The 17,855-nt window shown below is 36.6% G+C and overlaps 1 protein-coding gene across 3 annotated transcripts in view; it reads left to right on the top strand.

Annotated features, from left to right (window-relative positions):
- The window catches only part of SECISBP2L (SECIS binding protein 2 like), a 44,070-nt gene that overhangs the window by 13,562 nt on the left and 12,653 nt on the right, over positions 1-17,855 (top strand). Inside the window, exons 4-14 of one of the 3 annotated variants that reach the window (XM_040970189.1) lie at positions 472-607; positions 2,658-2,887; positions 3,118-3,142; positions 3,813-3,928; positions 7,783-7,917; positions 9,656-9,736; positions 10,251-10,418; positions 10,555-10,696; positions 14,159-14,328; positions 15,607-15,739; positions 17,194-17,356. In XM_040970189.1, the coding sequence (XP_040826123.1) occupies positions 472-607; positions 2,658-2,887; positions 3,118-3,142; positions 3,813-3,928; positions 7,783-7,917; positions 9,656-9,736; positions 10,251-10,418; positions 10,555-10,696; positions 14,159-14,328; positions 15,607-15,739; positions 17,194-17,356 (1,499 nt within the window). The remainder of the gene's footprint in view (positions 1-471; positions 608-2,657; positions 2,888-3,117; positions 3,143-3,812; positions 3,929-7,782; positions 7,918-9,655; positions 9,737-10,250; positions 10,419-10,554; positions 10,697-14,158; positions 14,329-15,606; positions 15,740-17,193; positions 17,357-17,855) is intronic. The other 2 variants (XM_040970190.1, XM_040970191.1) reach the window with 2 other exon arrangements.

The raw sequence follows: 17,855 nt of genomic DNA, 5'->3' as shown, positions 1-17,855 counted from the left end.
CATCTACTTTAAAAAGTGAAGGAAGGGATTAGCTTTTATATATTTTCTTTTTGAACTGTGACAAATTTTTGTTTGCATTATTATAAAATTTAGTCTTGATGTTACCATTCTTTTTTGCCCCTTTAAATAAATATCTAGAACCCCTGGTGATGCAATTATACTCTTGTGATTTATTAAAATAAAAATCCAAGTAACAAGTTCATAGTTTATTGATCATAGTAATACTAACAGTTACTTGCCTATGGAATTTTACATAAAATAAAAAGGGAATGATGAAAAAAAATTATTAGAAAATACAGGTCAGTATATAATACATTATTAAGACTGTTTTGCAAATACTTTCATGAAACCTTGATATGGTAACTTTCTCCATAATGCTGTAGAACCTGCATTTAAATATATTTGGTGGTGAATATGTATTTTACACTTAGTGTACTGAATACTTTCTTGTTTTGTTTTGACTTAAATCAGCAGCAGCTTTTACAACAGCACATAAAAAGCAAAAGACCTCTGGTGAAAAATGTGGCTACTCAGAAAGAAACAAATGCAGTGGGTCCTGATAATCGATCAAAAATTGTGCTTTTGGTGGATGCGTCACAACAAACGGGTAAGACAAAGGTTCCTATATCACTGATTTCTGTCTTTTCTCACACATAGACTTTATATTTGTGGATTGTGCTATGTTTCAGGATTCTATACTTTCATCTTTCCTTTTGCCCTGCCTCTTGTGAAATTCTATATATAGGAAGCATAAAACAGTGCTCTTTCAGCTTGCTCACTGGTGTGTTTATGTAAAACCTGGAGCAGGATTTGAGGTTTCCATTTTTGCTATTGTAGTAGAGGAGTTATGACAGAAATTTGAGTACCCTGTTTTGGTAGAAATCAAAATTGTAAGTGTTTTTGATAACTAGATTACAACTCTTTATAAATCATTTAACATCCTTTATAGCACCTTTTTGAAATAACCTGGTTTTTCTCAGCTATATTTAAGCATATAACTGATAAGATCAGATAAGAATTAATAGCCTTTAACATTCTTTTTTTCCTAGATTTTTTTTTTTTCGTTTTAAAAAAAATTTAGAGATTCATTGATTTGCAAGGCAGAGTTAGAGAGAGAAGAGAGATCCATCTTCTATCTGCTGGTTCACTCTCCAGCTGGCTACAACAGCTGCAGCTGGGCCAGGCCAAAGCCAGGAGCGTGAAGCTCCGTCTCCATCTGAGACTCCCAGGATGTGGTGCCAGGATGCAAGCACTTGGCCGTCTGCTACTCTCCTGCTGAGTGGGCACTTTAGCAGAAAACTAAATCAGAAGTGGAGCAGCCAGAACTTAAACCAGTGCTTAAATGGGACACTGGTGTCACAGGCAGTGGTTTCACCTCCTATGCCGCAGTACCAGTCCCCAGAAACATTTGTAATTGGGAAGATCCATTGGAGAGTGCAGAGGTCTGTCCAGTGAGAGCAGTAGTCTGGTGTGCTCCATGGTGGAAAGAGCTTTTAAACAAGAAATGGTTTTTATTGTTTTGTTTTTTTTTAAGATTTGTTTTATTTTTTTTGAAAAGGCATATCAGATTTATGGAGAAAAGGAGACACAGAAAGATTGTCCATCCGCTGAGATTAATTGAGAGGTGATTGTGAGGGGTTTTGTTTCAGGAATTTCTTATCATGATTGAAGTTCATGAAATAAAAACTAACACAGCACAACTCCATAAGCAAATGGGTAGAAGTGAAAAAAAAAAATTCCAGGAATAAAAGTAACAGAGCTTCATAAAGGTGAAAATATTAGGGTTTCTACAAGCACCAGAAAAGATGCTAAACCTCATTATTAAGTTGAAAAATGCAAATTGAAACCCACAGTTTCTCTTTTTAAATACAAATCGGCAAAGATTATAGTCTAGAGAACTGTATCAAATATATGGTGAAGTGTGGATTCCTGAAGATATGTGTATGTATATATATATATATATATATACTGCTGGTAGTTTTCATTGTTTCAATCAACTTGAAAAATGATTAATTTACATTATTAAAGCTAGCAGCTGTCACCTTTGAGAAGCTTTCACACACACACACCAACATTTTTGTGTCTGTAAGAATGATTATAGTAGTATATATATATTTTTAATTTGTTTTTCATTTGAAAAGCAGAGTTAGAGGGAGAGGCAAAAATTTTCCATCTACTGGTTCATTCCCCAGATGGCCGGCCGCATTGCTGGAACTGAGCAAATCCAAATCAAATCCATTAATGAATTTCAGCCGCATTCATAAAAAAATAAGTCACAAAAGAATATTAACATTTAAAAAAAGTTAAGAACTGTAAAATTATGATTTATGTTTTAGGAATACAAAAAATCCACACTGAAACTAACAAAAAACACAGAGCTCTGAGTAGAGGTGATCTCTGCAGGACAGAGCGGGTGCGGTCACGGTCACAGGGCGCGTGGTGAACTTGAGATGATTGTGTTTTCTTTAATGGATGATCGTTTTTAAACAACATTAATGAGATTTTCATTCTGTTTTCATACTAACTTGTTAAAAGCCAGTGTGTCAGGAACATCTTACCTTTCCATGATCTCGTCATTATTTTCTTATGCCCTAATGGTGAGAATTTGTCACTCTGACCCTCACAAGGAACTGTCGTTACTCTTTGGTTCTTTGTAGATTTTCCATCAGATATTGCTAACAAGTCTCTCTCGGAGAGCACTGCCATGATGCTCTGGAAGGCCAAAGGCAGGAGGAGAAGGACGTCCCACCCCACCGCCGAGTCCTCTAGCGAACAGGGTGCTAGCGAGGCGGACATCGACAGTGACAGCGGTTACTGCAGTCCCAAACACAGCAACAACCAGCCTGCTGCCGGGGCTTTGAGAAATCCTGAATCGGGGGCGGTGACTGTGTGTACCTAGATTTCTTTCTCTTTCATAGAACTTAGTATTTATTATCTTTGCACGTTTTGATACCTAGGTGTCTATGTGCATTAGCAATTCCTGTACTAATATGTTAAAATAGTATTCTGAGATTTAATAAGCATGTTTTCAAATTAGATTGTCATGAAATATCTTGTAAAGTCTATAATGTTGAGAGGCTTAACTAGAAAATAATTCTTTTTTTGTTTGTTTTTAAGCATGTGGAGTCGTCCGTCTGTGCAGGTAATTATTTTCTACATGGTTTTTTTTTTTACATAGTTTCATTCATGTCAGTTTTCTGTTGATGCACGAAGCTTGTCATACTGCAAGAAAAAAATAGAATTCAAGTTATATCTAAGTACAGATTTGCCAAACACATTAGGAAAATACCAGTTGCAGGTATTCTGCAAAATGATACTTGTTTTACTATAAATTGATATACTTCTAAAAATTTAAAAAAATTAATAGCAAATTTATAGTGACTGAATTTCAGTACATAAAGGTAGGAAAATTTTGGTTTTGGTATCTTTTATAAGACAGTAATATTCTTGGGTCTGGTGCAGTGGCCTAGCAGCTAAAGTCCTTGCCTTGAACGCTCCAGGATCCCATATGGGCGCCGTTTCTAATCCTGGCAGCCCCACTTCCCATCCAGCTCCCTGCTTGTGGCTTGGGAAGGCAGTCAAGACGGCCCAAAGCCTTGGGACCCTGCACCCGCATGGGAGACCTGGAAAGAAATTCCTGGCTCCTGGCTTGGGATCAGCTCAGCATTGGCTGTTATGGTCACTTGGGGAGTGAATCATTCGATGGAAGATCTTTCTGTCTGTCCTCCTCTCTGTATATCTCACTTTGTAATAAAAATAAATAAATATTTTTAAAAAAGAAAGTCATGTTCTTATATCTCATTTGTTAATAGGTGGTGTAAATTGGTCCAGTGTAACTTGCCAGGCAACTCAGAAGAAACTTTGGATGGAAAAAAATCAGACGTTTTCTAGAAGTGGAAGGCAAATTGAACAAAGAAATAATTCACAGGTAATTTGGATTATTTTGGAGAAATCTGATCAGGTGTGAGAAGAGTTATTATAAATATGTTGGCAGTAAATGCGTATTTAGTTATATAAAATGAGCTAATACAGTGTCTGAAATATATTTCAAAATGGCTTAGCCAATAACATAGTTAAATGTTGAGACAAAATGGAAAGAGGTTGAATGAAAGTGATAATGAGTATGTGAGTAAGGAGTGTGGCCTTGTCAGTATTTTGACTTGGTCGTGAGCCCTGGCTGTGGGGATGGCAGTCCCTGGGAGAGGTTGGCTGACGCTTCCAAGCATCCCTTTGGGCAGTCTGTTGCAGGTCTTGAGCAAAGCCTATCCTCAGTGTGGCAGAGTCTGCCTTGACTGGCTATGAAATAGGGTGTTGTTTATTGATTAATATTTTCCTTTTCCCTTTTTTTTTAGATGTTGGATTCCTTAATCTACTTAAGGAATTAAAAGCTATCATAGGAATAGATTTGTGGATGAGTGAAAATAAGAGCTAGTAACTAATTGATCAATTTTGTCCTTGGTTTGCCCGTTTCCTTGCCTCCTGGAAATACACTTCACATTTACCTTAACATTAATTAGGTTACCAGGAAAGCACACAGTGCAATACCTTCTGCCCTGTAATTGCAAAATGGAATTATTGTTGCAGTTTTATTTGAATAAAAGCAAAAGAACTAAAATAAGAACAATGTGTGTAGTTTAAAGAAAATCTTCACCATGTTTTTGTGTGCTGAAATTTTCAGTTCTCATTGTAACAGTCTTGCCAGGTTTGCAGGCTTGATACTGTCTGTGGTATCAGTAGCCTGCTGGGGTAGGAATAGTACTGCGATGAGAAACATTTCTCAAACATTTCTCATCCCTGTCTCAAAACTGATAAGAGAGATTGCAAAAAAAAAAAAAAAAAAAAAGATAGTGTAAACACATGGTGGTGTTTTAAGTTTGGTGTTTTCTCTCTCTCTCCATTCCCAAAGTGGATACAACTGCTCACAGTGTGTTTATTTTCTTAACTACATCTGATGACTTGTTATTCGTGTACTTTTCTTCATTTGTGTGATTTTTAGGATGCAAAATCTTTATCTTTAAAGTCAAAATGTTTTTCCTTTTTGAAATTTATCATTATTTTTGAGCTTTAAAAATATTCTGGAAATCAAACAAATATTTGTAGTTTCTGCTACTTTTTAGTGGGGAAATATTTCAAAACTTTTTAGCTGAGATTTAATATGTGATGGAACATGATATAGTCTTACTTTATTTTTACGCACGATGAAAACATAATAGTGCAGATTTTCCGACTTCTTTTTTTTTTTTTTTCAAAGATTTGTTTATTGTTTGGAGGTCAGAGTTACAGAGAGAGAAGATCTTTTTTCCTAGGGTAGAGGAAGAAATCTTCCAGCTGCTTATCTACTCCCCAAATGACTGTGACAGCCAGAGCTGGGCCAGGCCAGAACCAGGAGCCAGGAGCTTCTTCTGGGTCTCCTACGAGGGTACAGGAGCCCAGAGACTTGGTCTCTCCTCCATTGCCTTCCCTGGCCATTAGAAGGGAACTGGATTGATGGAGCCACTTGGCCTTGAAACTGCGCCTGTATAGGATGCTGGTACCACTGGCTGAGGTGTAGCATACTGTGCCATGCCTCTGGCCCCAATGGTGTAGGTTTTCAAAGTTATTCTAACTTTGTAACCCATTATTTTGTGCTTTCATTTTAATTATTTGCTGATTTCTTGCAGCTAAGTTTGGTTTCTGTATTTGTTTTGCTTCTATTTTCCGCTATGTCATGCTGTTGAATTACAGTGAGTTTAGACCTTTTTCCAGTGTTTTAACATTTGATAAGGCACATCATTTTATGTGTGCTGATATGACTTTAATTTTAAATGATGAGAAGAGTATAAAAACTTTATAAAGCTTTATCTCTTGTTGAAAGGCAGAGTTTACAGAGAGAAGAGAGAGATAGCTTTCATCTGCTGGTTCCCTCCCCAAATGACCGCAACAGCTGGGGTGAGCCCAGGCTGAAGCTTGTAGCCCAGAGCTGCTTCTGAGTCTCCACATGGGTGCAGGGACCCAGGCACTTCTTGGGTCATTTTCTACTGCTTTTCAGGCACATTTATCAGGGAACTGAATCAGGAGTAAAACAACAAGGTCTTGAACTGGCACATTCATATGGGAGGCTGGCATGTAACAGGTGTTGTCTCAATGTGCTGTGCCCCAATACTGCCCCGATGTAAAAACTTTTAAAATGACTATTTTTTGAAATCAGTTGAAAAGTGAAAAAAGATGAATACAGTTCCAAACAAAAAATTCGTTTTCATCCTTTTCTCTCTTTGTCTTCTCCATCCTTTTTGCCTGTCCCACTTTGCTTGCTTTCTTGTACAGTCTCCCAGAGTTTCTTCATGTTATTATAAGTAAATATAAGTGTGTCATGCCAGGCCCATGTTTTTGTTCAGTTGTAGCACAGTAGATACCAAACCTACCTTTTTTAATACTCAGTGATATATCTTGGAGACATTAATATCATTTCCATGAAACCACAAACTTTTCTTTGTAAAGGTTTATTTTATTTTTTATTAGAAAGTTAGATATACAGAGTGGAAGATTGTCCATCCACTGATGACACACTCCCCAAGTGGCCGCGACGGCCAGAACTGCACCAATCCAAAGCCAGGAGCCCGGAACCAGGAGCCTCATCTGGGTCTCGTACGCAGGTGCAGGGTCCCAAGGCTTTGGGTCACCCTTGACTGTTTTCCCAGGCTGCAAGCAGGGAGCAGGATGGAAAGTGAGGCTGCTGGGGTATGAACCGGTGCCCATATGGGATCCTGATGCTTGCAATGAGAGGCCTGTAGCTGCTAGGCTACTGTGCCGGACCCTGGAGTCCCTTTTAGTAAAGTGACTGCTTCTGTCAGTGGTGCCTTGTACTCATGACTTATTCAGGGTTGGCATAAGCAGAGAGGTGAAAAGTGGGAAAAAGATGTGTCTACATTTATCATTCATCTTGTATCCATAGCCAGGGGAGCGGTTATACTATATCAACCTCTAGTCCCCAGAGTGGGGGAGTACAACCTGAAGGAGCAGGCCATTGGATGGACAACAGGCAGAGTATTACATAGTGGCAGGGCAATTTTTCAGTCCATATGTTGTGTGTTTTTAAGTTAAAGATGTCAGAAGACTTTTAGCAGTTGAATACAAAAGTAACATTGAGGTTTCCCCACAGGTAGCATCTTGTAGTACAACATCACATCACACGTATTAACATTCAGCAAGTTAAGATACAGAACAAATCCATCACAGTGCCCCCTCATGTGGTGCTTTCCATAGCAGTGCCTTTTTTTGTTGTTGTTCTCTACCAGCCATTCCTTAATCCCTACAATCCAGTCAGTTAGCATCCTTTCGTCTAAATATTTGTTGTTTCAAAAACTTTGTATATGTCTGTAATTTATACTCTTTGGGATTGGTTTTTCCTTTTTTTTTTTTTAAATTCATGTGGCTCTTTGGCAATGCATTCAGATTGTTGGGTTTATCTGCAGTTCATTTATTTTGCAGCTGATGGTCATGCTAGAGGATACAGTACATTTAGTTTAATTATTCACCCACTGAGCATCTGGCTTGCTTCAGTATTGAGTACTTAGGAAATGTTTATGTACAGAAAAGAAAATGTACACTAATTGTCACATTATTGTATTTTCTTCAAAATTCCCTTTTCCTATCAGTTTTGACTTTTAAAAATAAATTATCTGCTTGATAAAACTTCATTGAGTTGTAGCACTTTTATATACTTTTCTGCAAATATGCTATGCTTCATTAAAATACTTACCTAAAAATAATACAATATCTTTTCCCCTGCTGGGATTTGCTTAGGTTGGATTCAAATGTCGAGGACACAGTACTTCCTCAGAACGAAGACAAAATTTGCAAAAGAGACAAGATAATAAGCATGCAAATTCTAGTCAGCCCCACAGAAGTGACCCAAATTCTGAGTCTTTATACTTTGAGGTATCTTTTTCAAATTGTATTTGTAAACTGTTTTAGAGAATGCTGTATAAAGACATGAATTTTTCAATTTGTAAACACTGAAAATACTTGTTATGTTTTAACATGTGACCCTACAGCTCAATTGTAAATATTAAGTGCTAACTTTTCAATTATTTTGCTTATATGTATTAATCTAACAAGTTCATTAATGTTAATTTTTTATACATTTTTGTCATATTCATCACTTTGAGGTTATGTGTAGAGGTAGATCTTCATTCTTGTTGCTGCTGTTTAGTACATTTCTAAGGTTTTTCAGATTTGAACAGTTTGATTAATTTTATGCTGCCAGCAAGGGGGATCTTGGAAAGAATTAAATAGCTTTTAATTAAATACTTTCTCTGGTAGGCCACTTGTATTCCCCTTACTTACACTGTTTTTTTCTTTATTCATCTAACCAACTCTTTTTGGTGGCCTATCTTGTATGTGTAAAGTATGCTTTGAGGAACACCTACAAAGGTACACTAACTCAAGGAGGTTTACTAAGTCATAGAGGAGTATGTAGACATGTACATAATTGAATGTGGTTAGAGTTAAAAGAAATGGTGACATGGGTCTGTGTTGGGGAAATCAATAATTATTAGAATGGATTTTAAAGAATTAGGGGAATTTAGTTAATGTCAAGATGTTTCTACCAAATATTCCTGATAACTCTTTTCACTTACTCATTTTGATTGGATCATGGATTCTAAAAATGGGTTAATAAGTAGCGTTTAATATAGAAAACTCAGTTGAATCCATAGGGAAGGAACGAGCAACTTTTTGAGTTAGAAATTGACCTGAATTACTTGAGTGTATCTCAATTGTTCTATCAGTAGTAGTTTTAGTATAGCTGATTTTTTGAATATTTTTTAAAGGATTTATTTATCTGAAAGGCAGAGTGATGGCAAGAGGGAGAGAGAGAGAAAGAGAAAGATCTTATAATTGTTGTGTAACTCTCCAAATGGCTGCAGTGACCAGGGTTGGGCTAGGCCAAATCAGGAACCTGGCACTCTGTTCTAGTCTCCTATGTAGATGGCAGAGGCCCAAGTACTTAGCTGCTTTCCCTGGCACATCGTCTGGTTGCTGGATCAGAGGGTAGCAGTCTGATCTTGAAGTGGCCTCTGATATGCCATGTCAGTGTCAAAGGCTGCAGCTTAACCTACTGTGCCATACCACCAGTCCCACTGTGTCTGATGTTGGCAGCTTTATATGTATGTTGTATTGTATGATTGTTTCTGTGTTTTTATTTAGCTAAAGGTATTAGATACAATTTTCAGTTAAAAGAGAGATATATTGGCCAAGAAATTATTTTGAATAGATTTTTAAAAATTCTTTCAAATTTTAACCATATTAATACCTGTATGTAGTAATGTAGGATAGGAAAAACATTAGTGAAATTCATAAATTGCTTAAACTATTTTTTAAATTATCTGGATGTGATACAAATCTATTTTCAATTTTTTACCTACTCTCATCTGAGGATATAATTATGAAAAAATGAAATGGTAAGTGGAACACTTCAAAGGGTAGACATGTGTGGATATGTCCTTTTGAATATCTATGTTTTAGCCTGTGAAAAACGAGATGGCATTTTTAAGAATAGTAGAGTCCAGCTTCCCCATTATTCATTACCCTTAAGCATTATAAGAAATTTTTCCTAGAAGTTTGCCTTGAACTCTTAATTTTTTTTTACTTAAAATATATAACTCTTTCATTTCAGGGTGAAGATAGGTTTCAAGAACTAAGTGAGAATGGAAATACCAAGGATGAGAATATTCAACAGAAACTCTCTTCAAAAGTAGTAAGTGACTCTTTAAAAAGATAAGCAAAACAAAATATTTTTGAACTATGATTATGTTGAAAAGAAATATTAAAAGTAATTTGAAAACCGTGAGGCACTGTCTGATGCTGAAGTAGTGATTATCACTTACCTTTAGTATTTCTTTTCAACATATCCAAAACAAAGATACTTTTATATGAAATCCACAGTTCTATGCTAGACAAAAAAAGAGCACTAATCAAATGACACGTGGTCTGTAACAGAATGAATTGCCCCATTGTTATAAGATTTTGCTGTGGAGCTATTTTGTTTCCTTTTAGTCAGGGTTCTAGACAAGTATCTCCCACTGTTGTTAAAGTCTTTGGTCTCATTACTTCCCAATCTAAACTAATCCCACCATCTCACTGTGATTTTGACTTTGGCTCTTTTGAAGCCCTAGTCTTGCTAAAGTACAGAAGATCCCACATTCTGAATCGTTTCCTTGTGATGAGACTTTATGAGATCACTAACGAGCGTTTTTCTTGGGTTGTCATAGTTGGATGATTTACCAGAAAACTCACCAATCAATATAGTTCAAACTCCAATTCCCATTACCACTTCAGTTCCTAAACGTGCAAAAAGTCAAAAGAAGAAAGCTTTAGCAGCAGCCCTTGCGACAGCACAGGAATACTCAGAAATAAGTATGGAGCAAAAGAAATTGCAGGTATGTAGTCATTGTTTGAACAAATGTGATAGTTTATTTGGTAGGTTTAGGAGTTTGGATAGAGGAATGATAAATATCTTAACTTACTGCACTTTTACACTGTAACAAAAAAAGTATTTTCATGTTCCCCTTACAGGAAGCTTTATCAAAGGCAGCTGGAAAAAAGAATAAAACACCTGTGCAGCTAGATTTGGGGGACATGTTAGCTGCTTTGGAAAAACAGCAGCAAGCAATGAAAGCACGGCAGATTACTAATACCAGACCGCTCTCATATACAGGTAATACATTAGTATGAGTAGTTTGTTGTTTGGCTTTGGTAGTATATTTTGATTATTGATAATTAAAATTTTTAACTACAAACATAAAATATACAAAATGTATATGTACATATTTTAAGTCAGTTCAAACCCTAGTGCTTGAAATTGTTCAGGTTCTTCTGTTTGCACATCCTGCCTATTCCACTTTCTCAACATGTCCATAATCCTTACCGCTCACCAGGTCTTTCCTTCTTCTCTAGTAGCTCCATCGTCATACTGTTGAGTAGCAGTCTGTTAGCTACTAGCTGTCTTTCCTTACCCCAGTCCTCAGGTTATCTGAAAACATACAAACAGGAGTCTATAAAATCATGATTATAGACAAGATTGGTTGTATCACTCTACTGCTCATAGCTCTCTATTAGCTCTGCATCTCATTTTGCATGAAGTTAGAGTCCTAAGCCCATGTGGAAGTGGATCCTACTATTTCTTTGCCTTGGTCATCATCATAATTTTCTGCTGACACACACCGTCTTTCCCATATAAGTTGTCTTCTGCCACACTCAAGCTCAAGTACCTTTGGAGCTGCTATTCTCTATTCTTGGAATGCTCCTTGGATATCACTATAACTTGTTCCCAAGGGTCTTTTAGAACCCTGTTTTAGTGTCAGTTGGTATGCATTTTGAACCAACCACATTTCTTTTCTTTTTTCAAATGTTAAAAAAAAATCACAAGTAATGTGGCTCTTTTAACTAATAAATTGCCCAATTTAAAACCCAATGTCCAATAAGATGCTGGACTCTATGCTTGGTATATGTTTGCAAAGAAAGAATCTGGACTTAATTTGATCTGTAATACTACAACAAGGTGGAGGAATCCACCATGGGGAGAGGGCATGGGGAGGGATTGGGGGAATCCCAGAGCCTATGAAACTCTGTCACATAATGCAGCGTAATAAAAAAAAAAAAACCCAATAGCAAACAGGAGTTTTGGTCAAATTGTGTGTGTGTGTAACATACATGCATGACTTCCTGCTAAAATGTTAATTTTTATCTTAACAAACCTTGTCAGATTTAGAGTGTTAAAGTCCTAGTACACTTTTTGTTTGAGGAATTGGGTAAAGGAAAGGGAAAGGCATCTATTAAAAAGTGGTTATGCTAAAAGGCAGAATTGAGGTTTTTTCTGTTTCTTCTGTTCCCATGTGTAAGGATGTTTGCTTAGTAGACAAAGGCAAGTAATAATGTATCAATTTAAATGTGTACAGAATGTTTCAACGTATAGCTTGTTAATCCATGTAGTATAAATTTTTGCTTTGAGTAATTATTAGTTAAAAAAAAATCTCAAATGTATTGTAAGCCTTAGAGTCACATGTTCTTGAGATGGAGAGAGTGGCAGTAATATCAGATTGAAAGACCACAGGAAATAGAATTGAGATGGTAGTGTTTAGAAAGGCAGCATGGCTTGATGGCTAAAAGGAACCCTGGAATCAAGCTGCCTAGATTTGAATCCTCTTGTTCCATGTTTTCTCTAAGTTATTTAACCTTCCTATGCTAAAACTTCTTACATTAAACTAAGAATAATGGTACTACTGACTTGAAAGATTGTCTTAAGGATTAAATGAGGTGATATGTGTAAAGTCCTTCCAAAATCTGCCTTATGATTATTCAGTAAATTGAAATGGATATAGAGAAGAGATAGTTAACATTTGATGTTTTCAAATAATTTATTGTTAAAACTATGATTCCTTTAGTAAATGTTGATAAGTACACATATCAAATATCTGTATGCAAAACATAGTGACAGGAACTACTAATTAGAGATGATTAAGATACACCATTTGTCAAGTTTATGATTTGTAATTTAGTGAGGCAAAATACATAAATAAGCAAAAGCAGTGTCTTAGGAAAAATGACAACAAAAATTTATGACCTTGCAAAAGAATGATTTATGTCAACAGGAACGTAGGAGAAAGGTCTTAGTAGTATTTGGTCTAGGCTATGAAGAGGGAATAAGATTCTTGATAGAAATGAGGGTAAACTAATAACCTCTGTTTAAAATGGAAAATGTTGATTTTAAAGGAAGTCTGGGAACAATGAAAAAGGATTGTGAGTGAATGTGGAAATCTAAAATAACAAAATGACCCCATACCTTTTGACTTGGAGTGCTGTAGTGGTAAATACCGTGGTCATGGTGTGTCAAGGGAAGTATCACAGCAGAACTTTCTTGGGAAGAACAGATGCTGGTCCTATTGTTTTGACATGCTAACAAGAAGATCTAGTGATTCCTGTTTGGAATGAATGAAGGAAGTGTATGAGTTTCCCATGGAGGTGATTGTGATTGGAAAAAGATTGTTGGGAGGAAAAGATTAGGAGAAGATGTTCGGGGGATAAGGTCTGTGAAATGCTCAAAATTGTTAAGACAAAAGGAAATAGAACAAGAAAAGACAAATGTGGGAAAAAGAAAAATAGAACACTGTAATGTTCCAAAAGGCAAAAGGATTAAATTCTGGTACCAAGCACATAAAAAACTAGTAGAGTAAACATTTAATTATGTTTTGGCAGTTGCAAGGCTATGTATGATTTTGACAATAAGTTTTAAAAGAGTGGCTAGGGTAGAGGCCAGATGTGGAAAGTGATAATGAAGGACTCTTCAAAGGGTTTAACAGTGAAAAAGCAGAGAGTAATGGTAGTTTGGGTTGACTGGAAGACTTGAAAGCCAGGCAAACGTAGAACTTTTTGTTTTGTTTTACCCCCTTTTTTCTTTTATGTGAGATTTTAGTTTATTGAGTAGGATCAGAGAAGGATTGTAGCTGAAGATATGGGATTAGGAGCACATGATATCAGTAAACCTTGAAAGGGGTGAGGATGTCTGCCACATCCTTTCAAGTTGGTTTATCAGTTTATATTGGAGAACATTTGGGGGAAGTGGCAAGAAAGACCTGTTGGAGTGAGAGCATTGAGATTGGAGGTTTAGGAATATGAAAGGACTTGATTAAGCACTGGAGAATGAAGATATTGACATAAAAGGCATAGAAAATTACTGAGTCATCGCAAGAGTACAGCAGCTAAGGGAGGAAAATTAGCATTTTTTAATGACCAAGTGAAAGGAGGAGAGGTGGGATCTTATATGAGAACGAACCATAGGTTTCATAGGAATAGAGTACAGTCTCATAAACTTCAAAGATAAAGCAAAGACCAGTTGCAAGGACTTGCCATGCTTTTGTTGTTGTAGTAGGCGAGTACTACTTATTTCTGCCTCTTGGGGTCTCTAAATTGACTAGTTGCATAGTTGCCATCTCCTTTATACTATAGAGGCTAAAAAGATGGATAAAAGCTTTTCCATGCTGGGGTTACTGTGTAACTATGTACTACTTAATACTATGAGATGTATTCACTTCTACAGGAAGAAAATGTATTTTTATAGATTTTAGAGATTTTGAAAGTATGTAGAATTGTCTGGAGCATTAATATTCTTATTTATTCTTAGTGGTGGCTGCTGCTTCATTCCACTCGAAGGATTCAACTAACAGAAAATCTTTCACCAAAAATCAGCCCTGTTTGACATCCTTTAATTCTTTGGATGTTACTTCCTCTAAAGCAAAAAAAGGAAAGGAGAAGGAAATCGCAAGACTGAAACGACCCACAGCGCTTAAAAAGGTAAGCCAAGATCTGGAGGTTTACTTTACAGGATGCATAAAAAGTATTCATTCATTTTGCAGAAATGGTGGTGTGCTAGGCATTTGTCTTGGTGGTTAAATTGCCAGTTCAGATGTCCATGTCCCACTTGTGAGTATCTGAGTTTAATTCCCAGCTCTTCCTGTCTTACTCCAGTAGATTCTGTGATGAAATGATAATTGTCACAGATAAATGTCAAATTGTCACAGGAGAAATTGGATCGAGTTTCCAGTGATTTTCTCAGAGCCCAGTCCTGCCCTTATGGCATCTGGGGAGAGAACTAACAGTTAGGAATGCTTTCTTTTCTTTTCTTTTCTTTTTCTTTTCCTTTTTCTTTTCTTTTCCTTTTTTTTTCTTTCTTTCAAGATTTATTTTGTTATTGCTAATTCAGATATTCAGAGAGGAGGAGAGACAGAGAGGAAGATCTTTCGGCCATTGATTCATTGCCCAAGTGGCCGCAAAGGCCGGAGCTGTACCGATCTGGAGCCAGGAGCCTCTTCTGGGTCTACCATGCAAGTGCAGGGTCCCAAAGCTTTGGGTCATCTTCAGCTGCTTTCCCAGGCCACAGGCAAAGAACTGGATGGGAAGCAGGACTGTTGGGATTAGAACCGGTGCCCATATGGGATCCTGGCACATGCAAGGCAAGCACTTTAGTCACTGAGCTACCGTGCCAGGTCCATCTGTCTTTCTTTTCTCTCTCTCTTTTTCAGCTGGGTACGGGGGGATGATTGTGTCGTTTTAGCCAAACTCTCATTGTGCAGCATTCCTAGGCGTGCATCGTTAAGATGACGAGTTACATACCAAATCCTTGGACTCAGATTTAGAAACCCTGCATTTGCATTTCAGTGCATTCTGTATATGTAATGGATTATTGTAACAGAATAATATAATTCATGACCAAATAATTAAAAATGGTAAAATATTCTAATTGTGTGATATGGTTTCCAGATTCTTATATTTTTGGGAAAGTATAATTTGGTATCCTGGATTTAAAAATTATAGTAGATATTGTTTGATAGCTGTATATTCTACAATATAATTGCCTCTTTTTATTTTTGTTCAAAGTGTTTCATTTAACAGTGTCTAAAAGTACATTTCATTTTACTGAATTTTTATATAGCCAATTAAATTCATAACCAAGGAAAATCCTCATATGTATGGCTAAATGAACTACTATACCTGTGTGATAGTGTATTATAATCATTCAACACATAGTTAAGAACTGATAAGTAATTAAAGACCTGGTATACTGACTTTTAGGTTATTTTGAAAGAAAGAGAGGAAAAGAAGGGGCGTTTAACTGTGGACCATAATCCTTTGGGACCGGAGGAACCAGCAGAAATGCACTTAGATTTTATTGATGATTTGCCACAAGAGATTGTTTCCCAGGAAGGTAAGGAGGTTCTCTTTCCCTTTCATTCAGGGAGCAGTCTGGAGTGCTTTGGTTGATTAATTAAACCAACACTGCTTAGGCTCTTAGTTAGAGGATGTGATTTGATATAAATTTCTATATTGTTGAGAGTGATTTCTTTTGAAAAGGCAAAGTGAGTGGTAGTTGTTAGGCAATAGATCCGTTATATTTGGGGGGCTAAAAATCCCCAATTTTAGTAAACTTTCAGAACCTTTCATTTTTGTCTTCAGTTAACTTTACTTGTAGTTTTGATATTTTATTGAGTCATAATTTGCTAATGCTCCTTTTTGGTTTCAAGGGATTAGTACGTATGCCATAACAAAGAGTAGTATAAAGCAGAGTCTAGTTGGTCAGTAAAATTTAGTTACCCACATGAAGTAGGCAGCATAAGATACCAGTAACTTGACGAAATGATGCATTTCTTTCAGTATTTATAATACAACAAAGGAAGGTTTTTCTGCTGTTTTGTTATGTATTATTCTTAACCTTTTGATAACATTTTTAAGTCTGATTGATGCATAGATTAAGCAGTAGGGTTCAGTTACTTTTAGGGAAAAAATTACTTCTAAGGATTGTTCACCTAGGCAGATTTGGTTAGAAATCCTCTTTCTTATGTATTATGTATGTATTATGTATTATTATCGATCCATCCTTTCATCCAGGAAATTCTTGTTGAATACCCTGCTACTTGTGTTTAGTAATAAGAATGGGAGTAGTGAGGTTGGAGAATATAAAGATACCTAATGTACAGATCCCAGAATCACGAAATGCTTACAATATAGTAGGGAGATAAGATATATTTGTGATTTTCCTGGTTAATGAGTTAGATATATAAATATGGATTCCAATCCTGAGCTCAGCTGTTTAGAAAAGAAATAGTGATGAAGGAATATGGAAAATGAATGAGGGGGTAGTAAAGTCAAGAGAAGAATTCTGAAAACATGGCTCTCTGGACAGAACCAAAAATGGATAAAAGAGAAAAGGTATTATGCCTGAGAACTAGGAATGGTATGGAGAAAATGTATTGTTAGCAACAATGAGACTTTTTAGACGATAAAAAATCCTAAGCAATAGGTGGAAATGGGAAGCAAGGAGAGTAGGTGATACCATCTGGAAAGAAGTGCACTTCTTTATTCTTTTAATTCTGCAGTAAAACAAGTTTTAGGTTATTTGGTGTTTTGCTATCTCTTCTGTATACACTTATAGGCTATGCTTGAATTTTTTAAAGACTGTATTTTAGTAGGTAATAGGAACATAACATTTTTGTGGTGTATGAGAAATGTTATTTGTGATATGAGTGATGCTGAACCTGTTAGCTTCCAGAAAGTTGAGAAGTTACCCAAAAGACAACTGTCATTTCAAATTGTGTTTATCAGTCTAGAGCTTTTCGTCATTTGAAGTTTCTGAATTCTTTTCTATCTCCCACTTCTCTGTAGACACTGGACTGAGCATGCCTAGTGATGCGTCACTTTCTCCAGCAAGTCAAAACTCTCCGTACTGTATGACTCCTGTGTCACAAGGCTCTCCAGCCAGTTCTGGGATTGGCAGTCCAATGGCATCTTCAACAATAACTAAAATCCACAGCAAAAGATTTAGAGAGTAAGTATTGTTTTAAAAAATATTTATTTATTTTTATTGGAAAGGCATATATACAGAGAGGAGGAGAGACAGAGAGGAAGATCCTCCATCTGATGGTTCACTCCCCAAGTGACCGCAACAGCTGGAATTGAGCCATTTTGAAACCAGGAGCCAGGAGCTTCCTCCAGATACAGAGGTGCAGGGTCTCAAAGCTTTGGGCCGTCCTCGATTGCTTTCCCAGGCCACAAGCAGGGAGGTGGATGGGAAGTGGGGCCACCAGGCTTAGAACTGGCTCACATGTGGGATCCCAGCACGTTCAAGGTGAGGCTTTTAACTGCTACACTATCGCGCTGGGCCCAAGTATTTTATTTTTTAGGGGTGACTAGTATAAAGATCATCATTTTGAATGTATTATTACTTGGTAAGTTAAGCAGACAAAGTCAAAACATTTTAAGTTCTTTTAGGTTTTGGTTTCATGATTGATTTTTGGTTTACTTAAAGTATTGCTTTTTGTCGGTGT

Source organism: Ochotona curzoniae, unplaced genomic scaffold (assembly GCF_017591425.1).
Source record: "Ochotona curzoniae isolate NIBS_2020 unplaced genomic scaffold, NIBS_Ocur_1.0 scaffold_4701, whole genome shotgun sequence".
Lineage (NCBI taxonomy): Eukaryota > Metazoa > Chordata > Mammalia > Lagomorpha > Ochotonidae > Ochotona > Ochotona curzoniae.
Note: the sequence above shows the minus strand (reverse complement) of the source record. Positions and strands in the feature narration are given on the sequence as shown.